A 20,466-nucleotide genomic window follows, 5' to 3' on the forward strand; every position below is an offset into this window, starting at 1 on the left:
ATAGCAAGCCATCAATCGAGCTTTCAGAAGTTATCTGCCGATTTCTTCAGTGTACACACACACACACACACACACACCCACAAACTCTTCAGGTTGAATCTGAGCCACTTAGCCCACAAAAGCTAACAGGCTGGGGGTGGAGGTGGGGTAAGGGATGGCTGACAGGGTGGAGGTGTGTACAGGGGATGGCTAACAGGCCATAGTGGGAGGGGGGTGGATAAGGGAATAGGAATTGACCAACCCCTCTATCTCTGCCCCCACCCCACACAGACAGACATACACATAATCAGATACACACACATGCACACACAGATACACACAGGCACACACACACTCACACCATTCACACACTATCGCTGACTAGACAGATTGTGAGGCATCCATTTCCTTCCTCTCAGTGTTAGATGCTCATGGTGATTGCTACAGATAGACACTGACTGACTTGAAACACCTTTGGCAGAAACAAAATGAGATCCTCACAGACTCCGGACCTAATGAAAACATATGATGGCCAATCAGACCTGCTTCTTTCACACCTCACTATCACCATCATTTGTCAGGTTAAAAATAAGAACTCACATACAGTTAACTAGTTTATCCCGTCATTTTTTTTTTTTTTGCTGAACCTAGTGCTAAAGAACAGTAATTACCAAAAGGCCTATACTGGAGAATTAGATGTCTGCTACCCTCTGGTGGACGATTACAGAAGTGTAACTCTACTTGTGTTATCCACCGTAACAGTGTTTTAGTAACCTTTTCCAAAGGACATGTCATGTAAGTGTGAGGTTACCAGCATAGAAGGCATCCACAAATTAAATACCCCGTTAAAAATGTTACGTTGTTTTTATTTCCCTTTTAAGAATTGTTGACAGGTAGTAACTATACCGATGTTAATTCTGTACTGGAAGTATATAGCCTGTACCATTTTAGATGAAAACAAATCAAAATGAACATAATCAATGTCATAAAATAATTCTTCCACAGGATATCCAATGCTGGTGAAAGATACATAATTATTCTTATATACACACACACAACTTGTTAATTAGCTAGGTGTTTCTATTATGTAACACATTTCCGTAAGTGGCAGAATTACCAGGTTATCGCATAACGTCAGCTCAAAAAGCTTCCAGGAAATAAAAAAATCAATCAATATGTATAAATCCCCTATAGTGCATTAAAACAAATAAGACACTAGCCTGACATTCACATCCACTAGCAACAATTCCACTGTAAGACCAATCTGGTCTCACAAACAGACCATTGTGTACAAACATCTGGGATGCTGGAATTAGTACAATGTGGTACATTCGGTACGGTTGGATATGAAGTACAGAAATCTGACTCGGTATCCAACTGGGTTGGGTATGAACGATGCAGTTGAGAGTCGAATCCCAAGTCAGATCAGCAATGTGGCCACAGATCTCAGACGGGCTTAATAATATTGAAAACACAGACTGAATCCAATATTCTAATTAAGACATATCCTGACCATATTTCATAATGTTCTTGATGATCCCACTGGAGATATGAGATCAGAAGCTTTTCCATTGCGAAGTGTGGTCGTTAGGCTTATATTAGAAGACTGTTGTGAAGGACACGCGCTTGACTTTCGGTCAGGACACCGCCGGTGTTAAATTACCAGTCCGCTATCAGATATCTCAAATGCGCTTTTATGGACTGACTTTTTGAACATGCCAGGCAATGTTTGCCCCAGCAATAGACTGTATGAAAAATGAGTGAAACTGCGCAAACAAGTGGAAGAGAGCACATTCTGTAGAAAATGTAGTGTGTTTTTACCACAATCCCTTTTTGTCTATTTAATGAATAATGTGATTATGAACCATTATATGGCAATCGATGTATTTCGGATACATGTGTGTCAGGTACATATTGGACACAACTGAACTCTGATTATCCCTCATCACATACTTATGTCTCATAAGATATGGTCTACCTCGGACCCCAGAGGAATTGGGAATCAATCTGCTTTTTTGATTGTCTTATTCGCAGGCCTTTCCCAAAACCTAAACCCTTAACCATTCAAAATGACCACCCATAATACCTAACTTTACAACAGTACTACCTAAGCCTAATCTACACCTCAACCCAGATACCTAACCGAGAACATAAGCTTGAAGCAATCCTTAATATGTTCACCTTAACCGTCATCCTATCAAGGAATTCCTAACATATCGTAGGTTTAGCAACTGTGTAATATGTCAAACATTTGGTAAATTAGAAACACATTGTACAAACTGCAGTTCAAATGGTTACAAACCATATCAAACGAAATCCTACGCAGATTTTAGTGTCCCACATGAATGTATGCATGTCTCCTCGTGACCACAGCCTTATGCCGACATGGTTTACTGCTGAGCCAATGATGAGACATCCATTCCAAAACCATCACAGGAAAAAGCTTTTCACAGGGACAACTACTAAATTCTGCAGATCTCGCAATACAGTAGGCCTCCAGCAGAGGACAATGACCATGTTCGTGAAATGTCCTTTCAGCTGTTCCACAGAATAATAATCAGGCAATTACAAATGGTTTTGTCCATAGAAAAATCCAAGTCCTTATTGTTCCATAACTGATGGTCTCATTCCCGATCTCGGCAGATGGATATGCCAAATGTAATACACAAACTTCTGGATTCCAGATGTAGTGATCCAGGCAATATACTCAGGTTTGTGGAGGTATTTGAGGAAGAAGCACCAGAAACATGGAACACTGTACAGTCTTAAGCAGTGGAAAAAGATATTACGATCTCTAATGCGAGACTACAAGCCTGATGTTTGGTGTGTTGTAGTCTTATACTTGGGTCTTAACATCCTGCTTGCAGTTCAGTTGGAGTCATTAGGACTACACGTCCATTTTGAGTTTCTCTGTGGGGTACTCGTGGTCCTGGGTCAGCTTGGAGAGGGTCTTCCTGACACGTAGGGCTGTGAGGCGAGCTGGGGGGCTCTGGAACCAACACTCCTTCATTATCTTTGCAATTGAAGACAGGATCTTTAGAGAGAGAGAGAGAGAGAGAGATGGTGGGAACCATAAGACCACCATCCATTTTACTATTGTGACATCCAATAACAGAATTTAGGCTCTAGATTTCTCTTGGTTAAGAGAAAAAAAGATTCCTTGCCCTGATGTTGTGTTAGTAAGTAAGCGGGATGTGTGTGTGGTGTGTGTGGGTGTACCTCCGTACAGGTTTTGCTGTCCTGGTTGGGACCAAAATTCACAGCAAGTGACAGTAAACAACGACAACTTAACCTTGTGCAAGTTTTTGGCATGAAGAAAAAGCTATTTTGGCTTAGGAGATTTTAGCAATTAGGGTTAAGATTATAATAAGAGTTTAAGGTTCAGGTTAGGAGTCAGGATTAGGTTAACAGTGAGGAAAAATAGGATTTTGAAAGGGAATAATGTCTGGCGTCAGCACAAAGTGTGTGTGTGTTTCTCACCACGTGAGAGTGCAGTCTGTTGTGTAGACCAGGTCTTTGCTGGTCCACACACACCACCTTCTTCATCTCCTCAAAGCTGGGGTCAGAGGGCACCATGTCAAAGAAAGGTGGCCGGTACTCTTCCACTATCCCTGGAACAACAAACACAACCACACACGATTAATACATATTACATATGCAGTCAGTATCAGTAATGTGGATTGGGTAATGCTGGTTGGATAATGTGGATTGGGTAATGCTGGTTGGATAATGTGGATTGGGTAATGCTGGTTGGATAGTGTGGTTTGGGTAATGTTGGTTGGATAATGTGGTTTGGGTAATGTTTTTTAGATAATGTGGATTGGTTAATGTTGGCTGGGGAATGTTGATTGGATAATGTGGATTGGGTAATGTTGGTTGGGTAATGTGGCTTGGATAAGGTTGGTTGGGTAATGGTGATTGGATCATGTGGATTGGGTAATGTTGGTTGGATTATGTTGACTGAGTTGGGAAGTGCCAGTGAGAATCCTGATGCACAGAAACATTGATAAAACAATCAAGTAGATTTAGATTGTATTTGTTGACACAGATATATATCTTATACAGATGGTTTACAACAAATAGTCTACCTACACATAGAACTGAAATCCAAACTGTATATAGTGTAGAGCAAATACAGCTCTAGAAAAAATTAAGAGACCACTGTACCTTTTTCTTTCCTTTCCAAAAAGTTGAAAAGGAAAGTTTTGAGTGAGGAACAGAAGCGTTCAATTTGCAGTGGTCTCTTAATTTAACCCTTCTGTTCCTCACTCAACACCGTCCTTTCTAACTTTTTTGGAAATGAAATAAAAAGGTGCAGTGGTTTCCCGAGCTGTATGTTGGTTATTAAGGAGGAGTGTTGGCTCATGGGGAAAAGGAGTGTTGGGTAGTGGACAGTAGGAGAGTTGGGTAACAGAGCATGAGTGTTAGGTACAGTAGTAGGAGAGCAAAAATGTCTGGTTGTGGGAGCAGGAGTGTCGGGTAGTTGAGAGCAGGAGAATTGGGTATTATAGAGCAGGAGTTTTGGGTAGTGGAGAGCAGGAGTGTTGGGTAGTGGAGAGCAGGAGATTTGGGTAGTGGAGAGCAGGAGTGTTGGGTAGTGGAGAGCAGGAGTGTTGGGTAGTAGAGAACAGGAGTGTTGGGTAGTGGAGAGCAGGAGATTTGGGTAGTGGAGAGCAGGAGTGTTGGGTGGTGGAGAGCAGGAGTGATGGGTAGTGGAGAGCAGGAGTGTTGGGTAGTGGAGAGCAGGAGTGTTGGGTAGTGGAGAGCAGGAGTGTTGGGTAGTGGAGAGCAGGAGTGTTGGGTAGTAGAGAACAGGAGTGTTGGGTAGTGGAGAGCAGGAGATTTGGGTAGTGGAGAGCAGGAGTGTTGGGTAGTAGAGAACAGGAATGTTGGGTAGTGGAGAGCAGGAGTGTTGGGTAGTGGAGAGCAGGAGTGATGGGTAGTGGAGAGCAGGAGAATTGGGTAGTAGAGAGCAGGAGTGTTGGGTAGTGGACAGCAGGAGATTTGGGTAGTGGAGAGCAGGAGTGTTGGGTAGTGGAGAGCAGGAGTGATGGGTAGTGGAGAGCAGGAGTGCTGGGTAGTGGAGAGCAGGAGTGTTGGGTAGTGGAGAGCAGGAGTGATGTGTAGTGGAGAGCAGGAGTGTCAGGCAGTATGTTGGACTTAAAAGAGAGCAGAGGGGAGACACTGCATTGAGTTCTAGGAGGCCTGGTTGTGTGTGTGTGAGAAAGAGAGAAAGAGCATCTGGACTATGTGAAGAGGGAGGGTGCTGACACCAGATAAGAGTGTTTATCATTACTACAGCGCTAATCATGGGAGAGGATAGTAGACCCAAATACAGACCCAGTTACACACACACACTCCCCCAGACCCAGTTACACACTCGCAGATGAAGCAACATTGTAAAGATGAGCGACATGGGCTAACTGCCTGCTACACTGTGCAGCCTACTGACAAATAGCATCCTATCCCCTATTTATTAGTATGCACCCAGGTCTAAAGTAGTGAACTATGTAGGGAAAAGGGTGCCATTTGGGCCAGTCTGCATGTATCAGACCTGAAGTAGACTGGATTCACTGACAAAACACAGTTTTCCTTTAAAACCATATAGGGTTGCAAAATTCTGGAAATGTTTGATTAATTCCCCGGTGTCCACAAAATTCCAGTTGGAGGATTCCATTCCCTCAATCCGGAGGGAATAAGCAGGAAATCCAGTCCTCCGACTGGTATTTCAGGAAAAGCAGGGCATCTATTGATGGTTCCAGTAAGTTTGCAACCCTAGCACTATTCTTGAGTGGATGATGTGGTCAAGTGCGCGGGGAAGTGTGTGTGGAAGTGTGCAGTCATGAGAAACCCAGCTCAGGTCCCTTTGGTTACAGTGGGTCTACATGTGTTCAGAGGCTTTTATCCAAAGTACACTGCAGTGAGTACAGCACATTTACATTTAAGTCATTTAGCAGACTTTTAGCTCTTATCCAGAGTGATTTACCGTGGTGAGTGCATTTTATTACTGGACCCGGATCAAACCCAAAACCCATTTGACTGGACAACAGCACGTTTCAATTACAGATCACAGAGTGTTTTCATTGGCTTGATAGTTGCTTGTATGTTGGGTGTATGCGTCCGTGTGTGTTTGTGTGTGTGTGTGTGTGTGTGCATGCACGAGTGGTCACCGTTGACAACGGTCCTCCTGGAAATTTCCCAGAGAACCAGGCCCAGAGCCCAGATGTCTGTCTGCTTGTAGGACTCGAATACGTCCATGCGGATGCTCTCGTCCAGGACCTCCGGGGCCATGTAGCGCTTGGTGCCCACCCGGGGGTTGTTCCCCACGTCCAGGAAGTCGCTGGTTTGAGAGTGCATCACAGCCAAGCCTGGGGACATGGCAGGGTGGAGAAAACACCTTCAAACAGGGATGTCCAACCGGAATTTGCACGTAGTTACAGTTCTAACGTAAACCGTTTGGCTATGGTTTGCTCTAATGAACACGTCCCAGGAACATAGGCACAATGACTACATACTGTCTGTGCACGCACAAACAGACAGCAGCAGATCAGAGGTTCCTGCTCCCCTCCACCGCTGTCTATTCATCGTGGCTACGCTCCTGTATTTTGATCTCCTTCATCCCACTCTCCTTCATCCCTAGTTCTCCTTATCCCTCCTCTCTCCTCCCACTCTCCTCCCTCTCTCCTCCCACTTCTCCACCTCTCTGCCTTTTATCTCTCTCTCCTTCTACTCTCTTCTTCCTTACGTCCTCTTCCTCGTCCCTCTGTCCTTCATCCCTCTGTCCTTCATCCCTCTGTCCTTCATCCCTCTCTCCTTCTGTCCTCTCCTTATCCCAGCTCTCCCGACCCAGCTCACCGAGGTCCGCGATGCAACATTGTCCGTTCCACTTGACTAGGATGTTTCGGGTCTTCAGGTCTCGGTGAGCGATGGCTGGCTTTCCCTGGCAGCTGAAAATCTCTGTGTGCAGGTGGACCAGGCCACAGGCTACGGACAGGCACATCTTCAGGCACTGCTCAGGGTCCAGGATGCTGTACTGGAGGAAGTCATAGAGACTACCAAGCTCGTGGAAGTGGGTGATCAGCCACAGCTGAGTGCTGGAGTTCTTAGACGTCATATCAGATGCAATGAAGCCTGGGGGAGAAAACCTGATGTTTACTGCAATGGAATGTGACGGCGTACATGTGTCGAGTTGCTCTGTTTTCCTTCAGATCCGTTAGATGCTCTTGGTTTACTTATATCGGTGAAATGGAAGCGATAGAATAATCCCGAGAGACCTAAACTCTTTATACCCCAGAAAAGCTATGGGCGGTCCAGGCAAAATCCAGTGTAGGAACGTTTAAACATAGCCTCCTCCAGGCTCACTATGACGACTCACCCAGGATGTTATCGTGTCTGAGCTGTACAGTGTTGTAGATCTCTGTCTCCCGGATCCAAGACTGCTCATCTCTGGAGGAGAATATCTTCACTGCAACACTCTCTCCCATCCAAGTGCCTCTCCAGACCTCTCCATACCTGCCCTTACCTAGGTAGAGCGAGGGACAGAGCAACAGACAGACGTTAAAGAGATGGAGAGCAACAGACAGATGTTAAAGAGAGGGAGAGAGCAACAGAGACGTTAAAGAGATGGAGAGCAACAGACAGATGTTAAAGAGAGGGAGAGAGCAACAGACATAATTTAAAGAGAGGAAGAGACAGCTGTTAGTGGGACAGAACAACAGACAGGTGTACAAGAGAGGGACAGAGCAACAGACATCTATTAGAGGAACCGGTCAACAGACCTGTCAAAGGGTCCATTGCTTTAATTATGTCACCACACCATTAAGACTGGGGCTGACGTCCAGTGGCAATGTTTACAGTGTCTTTATTTACAATATTCATCCAGGGAGAGATGGAAGGAGTCAGTATGGACCAAAGTGGACAGAGAGACAGAGAAAGAGATCAGGAAAAGAAAGAGAGTAGGGAAGAAGCGCTCTTACCGACACACTCCACTAGAGAAATCTGCCGAGCCATGGTCCTCTGTACCAGGTAAGGCAGGCCAGTCCCACTGCCGGATGTGCAGAACTCATCGAAGATGTCCTGAACAGACAGTCACCCACATCAGGACCACAATCAACCCACATCGGTTATCATGTAACGCCTTCATCACAGGCCACAAGCGACAGTCACGGTACCGGTTCCACGGCAACCACACAACCTGGTTAAATTCCACTCTTACCTCGTATGTGGGATCTGCTTTGCTGGGGGCCTTGAGCATGGTGACGTCGTGGTCCTTGGTGTTGGCCAGACGGTGGTGCTGTCGCCTGAAGCGGATCCACATCGCCAGGCCACACGCCGCAACAAATACCAGCAGCAGGACCAGCAGGGGAACAGCCACAGGCAGGAAACGAGGAGGTTCAGGTACTGAATGGGGCGCACACACAGACACACACACACACACACACAGACACACACACACACAGACACACACAGTCATACACGTGTGAAATAGCAGAACAGGCAGAAATGTTGATGGAATCACAGGGCTTCTCAAAGCGGTCAGGACGTCCTACTGGACATCAGAGAGGACGTCAGGCCAGGAAACGATTTCATGTAAGAAGCAGGTGAAACTGATGTATGTGGAAGGTAATGGCATCGGGCCTTATCGACGCATCAACGCAAGGCAGCCACCAGGGGGTGGCAGACACTACGTTTCCAACCAAGATCGAGTGGACGAACACCAGAGAACCTAGGGGCCCACGTGTAACAGAGGGCTCCGAGCTGCCGGCGGGGAAGGGGCGGGGGGTGGGTTCTAGAGTGGCGCCGCAGTGTCCTGACCTGGGGTTGGAGAAGTGCTGTTGGCGTTACACATGCTCTGTGAGCAGCAGTGGACATAGAGTTCAGGGATGCCGTTGGTGGTGCACTGCTCTCTGTAGTGGTCCCTCTGGAAGCAGCCCCTCTCCTCTCGGCCGTGCACGATCGTGTAGAAGCAGCGGAACCCGGTGCAGGTGCCGTCGCTGCTGCACGTCCCTTTAATGTTCTTACATGTGCACAGCAGCTCATCTGGGGAGAACACACCAATGAGTGGCCGTGCACAAACGCACGAACACGGTTGGTTCTTCTGTCCTTGAGGGGACCATATTTCTTCCCTCACCCTAAATCTAATTAAAATGTAAATATAACATGAACTTCAATAACCTAGCCTTTATGCCTACATGTAAATCAATTATAACACCTAACCCGAAACCCAAACAGCTCTTTTGAGTTACTGTGGTTCAGCTGTTACAGGAACTTACCGTCTGATGATGATCTCGCAGACAACTGATCTGCAGAATAAAGAAGACAGAGATGAGAGGAAATCCCAGTACGGCAGACCTCTATTAGGATCTTACTGTAGTTCTGTAATGGCCATGTCTGAGTTTTACTGTAGTTCTGTAGAGTCTGCGTCTTGGTCTTAATGTAGTTCTGTAAAGGCTGTGTCTTGGTCTTACTGTAGTTCTGTAGAGGCAGTGTCTGAGTTTTACAGTAGTTCTGTAGAGGCTGGGTCTTGGCCTTACTGTAGTTCCTTAGAGGCTATGTCTGAGTTTTACTGTAGTTCTGAGTTTTACTGTAGTTAAGTAGAGGTAGTGTCTTGGTCTTACTGTAGTTCTGTAGAAGCTGTGTCTGAGGTTTATTGTAGTTCAATAGAGGCTGTGTCTGGGTCTTAATGTAGTTCTGAGAGGCTCTGTCTGAGTTTTACTATAGTTCTGTAAAGTCTGTGTCTTGGTCTTATAGTAGTTCTGTAGAGGCATTGTCTGAGTTTTACTATAGCTCTGTATAGGCTGTGTCGTGGTCTTATAGTAGTTCTGTAGAGGCAGTGTCTGAGTTTTACTGTACCTCTGTATAGGCTGTGTCTTGGTCTTATAGTAGTTCTGTAAAGGCAGTGTCTGAGTTTTACTGTAGCTCTGTATAGGCTGTGTCTTGGTCTTATAGTAGTTCTGTAGAGGCAGTGTCTGGGTTTTACTGTAGCTCTGTATAGGCTGTGTCTTGGTCTCATAGTAGTTCTGTAGAGGCAGTGTCTGCGTTTTACTATAGCTCTGTATAGGATGTGTCTTGGTCTTATAGTAGTTCTGTAGAGGCAGTGTCTGAGTTTTACTGTAGCTCTGTATAGGCTGTGTCTTGGTCTCATAGTAGTTCTGTAGAGGCAGTGTCTGCGTTTTACTATAGCTCTGTATAGGCTGTGTCTTGGTCTCATAGTAGTTCTGTAGAGGCAGTGTCTGCGTTTTACTATAGCTCTGTATAGGATGTGTCTTGGTCTTATAGTAGTTCTGTAGAGGCAGTGTCTGGGTTTTACTGTAGCTCTGTATAGGCTGTGTCTTGGTCTCATAGTAGTTCTGTAGAGGCAGTGTCTGCGTTTTACTATAGCTCTGTATAGGATGTGTCTTGGTCTTATAGTAGTTCTGTAGAGGCAGTGTCTGAGTTTTACTGTAGCTCTGTATAGGCTGTGTCTTGGTCTCATAGTAGTTCTGTAGAGGCAGTGTCTGCGTTTTACTATAGCTCTGTATAGGATGTGTCTTGGTCTTATAGTAGTTCTGTAGAGGCAGTGTCTGAGTTTTACTGTAGCTCTGCAAAGGCTGCGTCTTGTCTTAATGTAGTTCTTTAGAGGCAGTGTCTGCGTTTTACTATAGCTCTGTATAGGATGTGTCTTGGTCTTATAGTAGTTCTGTAGAGGCAGTGTCTGAGTTTTACTGTAGCTCTGTATAGGCTGTGTCTTGGTCTCATAGTAGTTCTGTAGAGGCAGTGTCTGAGTTTTACTGTAGCTCTGCAAAGGCTGCGTCTTGTCTTAATGTAGTTCTTTAGAGGTGGTGTCTGGGTCCTGCCCCCCCCCCCCCCCCCCCCCCCCCCCCCACGGCCTACAGAACAGAGTCTGCAGCATGAACACACACACACACTACGCAGGAAGACACACACTTCCTCTGCTCCATTGTTTCACCCATGTACGACAATGAGCCGTTCTCATCTACACACTCATCTGCACCCAGCTGATACTCTGACAGCAAGGCACACAGGCACACATCACAGACAACCACACAGATCCAAACACAGGACACACGCGCAGGCTAGCACACCCAGAGACACACACAGTGGGGCACTCTAAACGGCTGAACGTGTGAGTCATTCAAACAGATGAATGGAGGTTCAAACACCTCTCTACCGAAACCCACAGGGCGTTATGAATGTTACTTCATCAGGAAAAGAACCAACGTCAGGAGCACGGCTGGCCAATAAAAGACAGGAACTCAATGACAGAAAAGGAGAGATGAGCGAGTTGCTAACCACACACCACTCATACATACACACACCACACACACACACACACACACACACACACACATACACAGGTTGTCCTACCTGCTACAGTTGTAGACATCCACAGGCAAATTCCAGTGAGTGCCACAGTGAGCATGGCAGCACCTCCCATCTCTGTCAGAGAAACGGACACAGTTAGAGCCGCTGCAGTAGAGATGTTGCTGAGCACTGTACAAGTTTTCTCTCAGAAATCGGCAATGGGTTCAGTTCCATCTAAATTCTGAAAGTAAACCAAATTCGAAATGTTCTTCATTGAAAAGCATTGAGGAGATTTAAAATTTGGATTTTACAGCGATTCATTAATTCCTACAAAGCTTCACAATTACAGTTTTTCCCGATGGCTTACAAGCATCGAACAATACAGAAGTTACAGTAACAAAACTCTTCACACGGTCAGCAAAACGGAAGTGTATGTGAACCAAACTGTGAATAATTTCACACAAAATGCATTCAATGAACACATCCCCCAAAATCCATGAACTCTTGTCTCATTCAAACTCAACCACCTACAAAACAATATATTCACAGCACGTTTTCTCAAATGCTTACACACTGTTCTCAAAACGGTTAAAAACACATCCAAAACAGAATGATGGCAACTGGTGTGCATTTCTGCAGTAACCAGATTGAAATATAAAGAAAATGTTAGATATTTGTTAGAACATTTTAATTATGTTAGAATATGTAGTCAATCCAAACACAGTTGATTGCAGTTTCAACTGAAACCCGAACCAAATGTTGTACACTGTGCCCTTCGAGAGAAACAGCGAATGTGTGAAAGAACTCCGGTATCAATATATCCAGGTAAGATGTCTGTTCAATAACCAAACAGGATATTTACACATTTACACATAATGTAAAGTACTGTAAAACTATGGAGAGTAATGGAGATGGAAGCCAGTCAAACTGCACATAAATGCATCTTTGTGGATGAAGCTGGATTCAACCTGGCAAAAACACTGGAAATGTGATTGGATAGAGAGCCACCATGGATGTCCCAGGCCAGAGAGGAGCTAACATCACATCACAATGTGTGCAGCTCTGTCTCTCTCTTCTCTGTCTCTCTCTCTTCTCTGTCCCTCTCTCTTCTCTGTCTCTCTCTCTTCTCTGTCCCTCTCTCTTCTCTGTCTCTTTCTCTTCTCTGTCTCTCTTGTTATGACTCCTCTCTCTGTGTCTCTCCCTGTCTCTGCTCCCACCACCCTGTCCTGCCCCTTCTCTCTCTGACTATGGAGAGCACAGGCCTGTCTGCAGTGGCTGGCCTGTGAGGACATCTCTGCCCTAATATAGCAAAACGGAAAAAGCTTCAGCCAGACACACTCAGCTTGCGTCCAGCAGACAGTGAACACTCATTCCCACAAAGCTGGCTAACATACTAACAGAGTCCCCGATCTTAGTTTCCAGATAGCGTGGGCATGACAGCTGGGGTTTGGAGACACACAGCCCCAGTAAGTACTCAATCCGTCAGCAGAGGAAGTTATGAGGTCAAACAAAACAAGGAGAAGCGCCGAGCCTGGGGTCCAGTCAGTCTGCCTGCTCTTTAACTGCATCGGGATGGTGGGTGGGCGGGTGGCTGAGCAGAGGAGACTAAAGCAAAGGCAGCACTCTGCTCTGCCGAGCCCCAGCTTGGTCTGTGTGTGTGTGTGTGTGTGTCTGCATGTGTGTGGGTGTGCAGCTACCCAGGCCCAAACTCAGGTCTGTTGGCTCCATGGCTGCACAGCTCACAGTGTAAATATTGATGTCTATGCTTCCTGGCATTGAGAGGCCGCGCCCTGGTTTGCCATGGCGGGAGACTCAGGTCTGCTCATTGTGTGTGTGGGGTTTTGTTCATTGTTTGGGTCTGCTCTGCTGAGGGTCACGCAACCCAAAGGGCAGAGGAGGGGCAGGCCGCCGTGTTCCAGGGCCGCTGCAGGTATCAACGCTCGACACCTGACCAACCGAGCCGGTCAGTCCGTTCCCAGCGAATTTAGCTCACCGCATTTCCTCCAGAAGGCGTCCAGGACCGGGTAGACCACGACTGGGGATGAGCTGACAGGATGGGTTTCTTGGTAATGGACTGGGTTGTTTGGGTATAGCGGTTTACGCTTCATACTGGTGTGATACAGAGGAGTGGTGGGTGTATGGGGGGTGTCTTGTTGAGTCGGACCTGTGCTTTTATGGCAGATAAAAGGTAGGTTGTGGTCCTGTGAAAGGTTCATTGAAACATTAGTTCAGAGTGAACATTAGTTTAACTCCAAACAGCCCCCAGACTCCACTAAACGGACACAGCAGCAGCTTCTCAAGGCATGTCATTTGTTACATAATGAAAGGATCACGGGTTGTGTTTATGAAATAGCTGAGTGATGAAAACACTATTTTTGCTGACTCCAACTCTCTGATATTCGGATTTTATATTTTCCACACAGCAAACTGCTGTGTCGAATTGCAACTGCTGCTTGGAAACTAAGTAATTAGCTTGAATATAACGTACCACAACAAAACATTACAGCTCAGCTTAAACAACTTAATTTGATTGGAATCCTTCAGGGCATTTCCATAACGCCACAGATTTCCAGTGTTGTTGCCGACTCAAGTTTGAGAAGCCACAGTGGATCCAGAGATACCCAGTGGTTAGCTGTACCAGAATATGTCTCCGGGCTAATCTGTGGTGAATCAATACACACTGTATGACGTGGAGTAGCACAGTTTGACCTTCCTGTATTCCGCATCCTGTGAGAGGGGCCCGCAGCCGAAACACCCAGGGCCGCCTCATTTCAAAGAAACACAGTTGAACGCACCTTTACAGTATCCTGTCGCAGTCTACGCCAGCTGTTTTAATCACAGGGCCGCTATGGAGACAAACATTCTGTAAACAGCTCCACCCAGGGAATTGACCTATTCTCTGTGGAGGAGACCGATCCCTGCAGTCTCCATCTTTACCTCTAGATCTGTGTCAAGAGGAGTTATCTGCTGCTTCCATCGTAGATAGGCAAAAGCTGGCCGGTTACAGAAACACACACACAAACAAACAAACACACACACACACACACACACACAAACACGCACACACACACAAACACGCACACACACACAAACACGCACACACACACAAACAAACACTCACACACAAACAAACAAGCACACACAAACAAACACGCACACACACACACAAACACGCACATGCTTCCTCTTCCTCAATTTCCCCGTTTGTCTCCGTTCCGTCCAAAAACAGCGTGGCCGCTCCAGAGCCATGGGAAAACACATCCATTGGGAAAACACATCTATTGTCATCTCTTCCCCTCATCTTTAAAAGCTTTGACTTCTCAGTTGCATCTCTCATTCCATCTGGATTACAGAGACGTTGGGGGAGGGGTCGGGGGTGGGAGGGGGGTGGGCAGGAAAGGCCAGAGGTAGCGGGTCTCTCTACAGGCCTTCCATAATGTAGAACCCAAAAACAACAGTGCCTTTTCCTATCCCATTAAAAAGCCTCTGGAGGCATTCTCAACGTGTTTCCAGAACATACGTGGTCGTCGTCATCCAGTCAAATCTCATCTTTCTCTGTCCACATGTGCCCTTGGTCATATATGTTAGTGCCTATTTGTTCAGTGAAGTCCTTCCAGATCTCTAATCCTGTGATTGTTGTGACTCAGAGCTTGTTATGATGTGAGAGACAGACTGCTAGTCTGGTCTGGTATGTCTGATGGTATCTGCACTAGGCAGACAAGGTGAAGCCCGGCTTAGCCGTCTCTGGTTGTATACTGCAATTACAGACCCAACTGGCACTCTACGCCGCATATATGGCAATAATCTGAGTCGGCCCAATAGTCGGTGCTTGTGTGTTTGGTACGTCCCTGGGCCACCCATGCATGATATTTAAACACACACTATAAGTTGCTCTGGATAAAAGTATGGTGTCTGCCGAATGTTATATAGTGCCTAATATCTAACTTAGGATCTCAAATCCAGTTCCACTGCTTGTTTTCAGAGGCCATGTTTAGTAATTGAACACAGTTTCTCGGATAAGAGCTCATATCATGTGTCAAGCTCTTTTTCAAGATAAGCTGTTTACACTAACCTTTGATACCCAGCTCCCAAAATCTGGACAATAAAACCTGTAACATAATATAATATTTACTCAATCAAAATGACGAACCTATTGCATTAAAGGGATACCCCAAATGTGAAGAAATTGAGAAATATTGTTTCTTTCTACAGCCTCTCTTGAGAAAACGTCCAAGCCAGATTTAAGAGACAATACTGACATCCAATATGTTCCGATGGTTTTTTAATTGGAACAATCTTGTCCTTACTCCCATGAAAGTATTCAGAAATTATTTCGATTCTCAGCATTATTTTGATCATCACTGCTTAATTTAGTCTTTAACAGATAACAAGCTGCATAATCTATTATTAACCCTGAAGGACTGTTGAATATTTAAGCAAACAAATCACACAAACTCGAGTGCCTGGTGCAGTCCTTAGCGGTGGTATATTAGCAATATACAGTACCACAAACCCCCAAGGTAGATTATTGCTGCTATAAACCAGCCATCAATTAAATTGCTTAAACCTCTTTTTTACCTAAAGGGTGGGTGTACCTATTAAGCCCACAGACCCTTTAAGCCAACTACCATCCTTGGATGGAAATCAAAAAGAGAAATATTTTCTGTGCTGTGATACATCCATGTAACATTTTATTTTATACCACTAAGATTTGGTGTGTAGAGTCCCCCAAATAATCACATTCTTCCAGGCTGTTAAGTGTAAGAACTGGTACTTAAAGTTTAATTAAGAGATTAATGTTTTCATTAATGCATATATTGCCATTTTATTTGAATGTTAAATATAATTTGTCACCAAATGAAAAGACAGATTTTATGAGCCAGCACTCACATAATGACATAACTAATACAGTAGCTCCATAGTGTACTATAACAACATGCTAGATATCAAGCAAAGATAATTCTAGCAGATAACTAATTTGTCAATACATTTGGTCTTCATTTTATTGTTAAATTAAACTACATTTTTATACATTGATAATCTATTTGGAAATACCACCTTTTTTTTTTGTCATCAACAACATTTGCATAAAAAAGGCCTCTGAGCAGGTAAATGTACACCTGGCACGACATAAGCTGAATCCAGACTTTTCACATATTTTATGAAACAACGTTACATGACATGACCAAATGGTGGAAGTACATTTATAAAACTTCAAAATGAGAGGTTCACTTTTATTTTATTCCCACTTTTTCTTGAATTTTTTTTGCAATATATTAGAAATGTCTAAACTTAGATTTTGATTGGCATAATAGGTACCTTACCCTAGACAAACTGGAGATGGGCTTAACAGTGTTGCCCATTGTCAAACTGAAGTTATAATGGCACTGCAACCCAGAAAAGACCACCTTCAAACTCTAAGGCAGAAACATATCTACATTCATCTAGAGGTGCATGTATGGGTTTTTGTTTACACTATGTAGTAAATTGCTGCTTAAGGGATTTTGAACTTTGGAGACTAGTTTGTTTTGTAAAGCACCAACAATCATCAGACTCGTCAGATCTTGTGCAGACGTAGAAATATGGTATAAGCATGAGGGGCTACCCAGAACTAATCCTTACCATCTTCAATCCAAGGCCTTCCGCCTGAAAAATATAGCCCTTGTAATAACATGCAGCCGTAGTGAACCATGGTGGCTGAGGCATGTTGACAATTGGCTCCTTCACACATGAATGAAAAAACTGTCTCCCATGACAAAACACACCTTCATGGCAGCTTTGTTCCACCCATAGGTCTCTGGTCATGCCATGTTTCCACACCTGGTTCCTTGGTATAGGTGACCTCACACCTGGTTCCTTGGTATAGGTAACCTCACATCTGGTTCCTTGGTATAGGAAACCTCACACATGGTTCCTTGGTATAGGAAACCTCACACATGGTTCCTTGGTATAGGAAACCTCACACATGGTTCCTTGGTATAGGTAACCTCACACCTGATTCCTTGGTATAGGTAACCTCACACCTGATTCCTTGGTATAGGTAACCTCACACCTGATTCCTTGGTATAGGTAACCTCACACATGGTTCCTTGGTATAGGTAACCTCACACATGGTTCCTTGGTATAGGTAACCTCACACCTGGTTCCTTGGCATAGGTAACCTCACACTAGGTTCCCTCATTTAGGTAACCTCACACCAGGTTCCCTGGTATAGGTAACCTCACACCAGGATCCCTGGAATAGGTAACTTCACATCTGGTTCCCTGGCATAGGTAACCTCACACCTGGTTCCCTGGTATAGGTTACCTCACACCTGGTTCCCTGGTACAGGTAACCTCACACCACGTTCTCTTTTACAGGTAACCTCACACCTGGCTCCCTGGTACAGGTATCCTCACACCTGGCTCCCTGGTATAGGTTACCTCACACCTGGCTCCTGGTAACATGAACTGTGCCTTATCTTGCAGTGAATAGTAATATGCAGATGTCATGTTGTTTATCTTGAACATTTATTCAGTTTATTCGATAGGTTACACTAAGGAAATGTTTGGATTTTTAAAGAATATTGCCAGATGTTTTTTGAAATACTGAGAAAATAATATGGTGTTATCATTTTAGCGTATTAACTTCCAACAGTGAATAAAACTATCCACTGTACACTAACCCAACATAAGTGATAACGATAACGCTCAGATCACCTGCTAAAAGTGTGGAGACATACTACAGTGGAAACAATACATTTTCGCTGTTTGTGGCCAAGGTGTGACAAACGTGAAGCCTCTCCGGGGAAGCTCTACCGACCCTACATGACTTCCAGCATCCCCATCCACCGGATCTTTCTCACAGAAATAGGCTAGCACACACCGGAGACGTTTAACTAGTTTAACTAGTTAAAAAAGCCATCCGCACATAGACAGAACTTTCAACGAATAGGAAACAGCTGTCACAAATGTCACCTTGATGGCGTATCCTGCAAAATGCTCAACTTAATAATCAATGCAGTAATAAGTTCATTTTAACTATTACCTGATTTTTCCTTTTACGCTCAGCTTACTTTCTTCTTGCTTTTCACAGGGACGACAAAGCATGTATCACAACAGAAATGCGCCACGTTTGTCCCATAGTAAACTACTTTACTACTTTAACGTCTTAAACTACTCATAGACGTCATATACGCTTATGTGAATCGTCTTCCATTCATGAGTCAACATTTGAGTTCGATGAACGCTTTCTGTTCCAGATGTTGAATCCTAAAACGTCTCCACATCGTTTTCTGTTTCAACTTAGTGACTATTACCAATTTCACTGCCTCTATTAATATAATCTAAACTGAAACTCCGTAAAAGACTAACAAAAAATGAACGACGCTCCAAAATATGTCCATAAATGCGACATTTAGTCAGTCCAAGTAGTCTTGTGTGAAGCGCGGCGAAGTGACGGATGTATCTCGTTCTAAAATCTTCCACTGATAAACCGAAAACACGAAGCTCGAGAATGGAACACGCAAAAGGTCGGTTTTCCGCTTTTAAAGAAGTTCACAAACAGCCCATGGCCCTGTCTAGTATATAGACTTCCTACGAACCCAACTTTGCTCTCTTCCTGATTCAAGACCAAGATTAGGCCTAAGAGATTTTAAATATAAAATGTTGTCCCACCCCTCATTGTCTCCAACGGGGTCTGCCTGGAATGTGCTCTCTCTGAGCGGTTTTCCTGTCGCTGGCAAACCTCTCATTTTCTCCTCTGGTTTTCCCCTTTAAACCTTTGGCGTCTCTGAATGCTGCAATTAGGCAGTATACACAATATATGTCTACAGATATGGCTTCCTTCCTTTGGGCCTCAGTGATGGTAGTTGATGATAATTGTGTAAATACGTCATTACAACATATTTTTGTTGTTGTTTCCTTGAACCTGAAATATAATTACATTATTAGGCCTGCAGCACAGACGATGTATTCGTGTTTTTCCATTTGTTGTGATTCATAAATGTTTTGTGTAACAGACAACTGTCACTGGCCACAGACTGTGTGACTGACCGGAGGTTACTATGCCCATGTTCGAAACGATGTCCTACTGGCATGGAGCTGTGCAAGGGCACTCTGATTGGACCCCAAGGCTTCCCACAGGACTCAGGTCAGGACATGTCGCATCCCAGATGGCATGCTATTCGTCGTGTAGTGCACGGTTTTGGCACAATTGCACTTCTTGCCAGTAGAATACACAACGCAACAATGGGGAATAGGCGACAATTCAGGACACAACCCCTGACTGAGACTTTCTGAAACCACCTCCTTATCCTACCTCCTGGACCCGCCCAACCTTCAGGTGTCCTGACTGAATCATGGTTGATGACACCCTGTAAACAGTATTATAACTGGTATCCTGTCTCCTCTCTCTCTCTCTCTCTCTCTCTCTTTCGTGTGACAGCAAAATATGAATATAATTTTTGAAGCAGGATTGGCCGTGGCCGGGCTGTAGTCTTTGCACATCTCCCTCACCCTCCTCAGGAGAGTAGCGATCTGGGGATCATTCTACTGTATTAGCCAATTTTCTTCTATTGAGATCCAGTGGATAACTTTGTCTAACGAGATCCAGTGGAACACTGAACCATTGAGATCCCACCATGATCCATGCCCCCCGTAAAGGAATTCTGAATTACACTGAACTGTTGCTGAGAGCTTTTCCTCATTTCAGTAATGTGAATTCCGGGTTCTCATGGCCTGCGGTTTAACGCCTTGGCCTGAGCACACAGCTGGATCTCATCAACCCTCTGACCAGACAGCAAACTGTTATTTTTTGATCAGCAGTATGTATTTTCTCTTCCCAACATGAATCTGTGAGATGCTGAAATCCGGGTTGTCATCAACATTCTTTCATAGCCAAGGCAGCACCATATTTAGAAAAACAAATGTTCCTGTAGTTGTGGGTGCAACACAATTTCTATAGTTGTTGGGCAATGCTGTCATAGGTAGAGGAGATGCTGTTCAACATTTGACATTCAGCCTTTTGCAGTTTTGCACATTCCACACAAATCTTGTTGTGAGAATACCAGGAGGGAAACATTCACTGTAGGGCATTATTGATGTGCCCTGAAACCCTTTGTCTAGGTTACATAGACAGTCTGTAGTGTACAGGATGTCTTGTCCAAAGTCTCAAGCAGCACCCCAAATTCCGTACTGAAGAGTC

At 44.7% G+C, this 20,466-nt stretch overlaps 1 protein-coding gene across 2 annotated transcripts; it reads right to left on the bottom strand.

The window, feature by feature from the left end:
- Window positions 1-824: 824 nt before the first annotated feature.
- Window positions 825-18,960, bottom strand: acvrl1 (activin A receptor like type 1). 2 transcript variants are annotated; one of them, XM_034296042.1, is made up of 11 exons: window positions 18,939-18,960; window positions 11,347-11,418; window positions 9,252-9,281; window positions 8,794-9,018; window positions 8,195-8,379; window positions 7,956-8,055; window positions 7,355-7,501; window positions 6,835-7,110; window positions 6,150-6,347; window positions 3,460-3,590; window positions 825-3,013 (listed from the first exon to the last, which is right to left on the bottom strand). In XM_034296042.1, the coding sequence occupies exons 1-11, from the start codon at window positions 18,943-18,945 to the stop codon at window positions 2,867-2,869; spliced, it is 1,518 nt and encodes a 505-aa protein (XP_034151933.1). In that variant the 5' UTR covers window positions 18,946-18,960; the 3' UTR covers window positions 825-2,866. The 2 variants fall into 2 exon arrangements, with proteins under 2 accessions (XP_034151933.1, XP_034151934.1); XM_034296043.1 differs by lacking the exon at window positions 18,939-18,960 and adding an exon at window positions 18,310-18,925.
- Between the last annotated feature and the right edge of the window lie 1,506 nt (window positions 18,961-20,466).

The sequence above is a fragment of the Esox lucius genome, chromosome 12, assembly GCF_011004845.1.
Source record: "Esox lucius isolate fEsoLuc1 chromosome 12, fEsoLuc1.pri, whole genome shotgun sequence".
NCBI classification, from domain to species: Eukaryota; Metazoa; Chordata; class Actinopteri; order Esociformes; family Esocidae; genus Esox; species Esox lucius.

Coding starts and splice junctions, on each gene's coding strand:
- acvrl1 (XM_034296042.1), bottom strand. Junction 8,380..8,793: donor CAGCACTTCTCCAACCCCAG/GTCAGGACACTG, acceptor CGCCCCATTCAG/TACCTGAACCTCCTCGTTTC. Junction 3,591..6,149: donor CAGGAGGACCGTTGTCAACG/GTGACCACTCGT, acceptor TTGTTGTTCCAG/GGATAGTGGAAGAGTACCGG.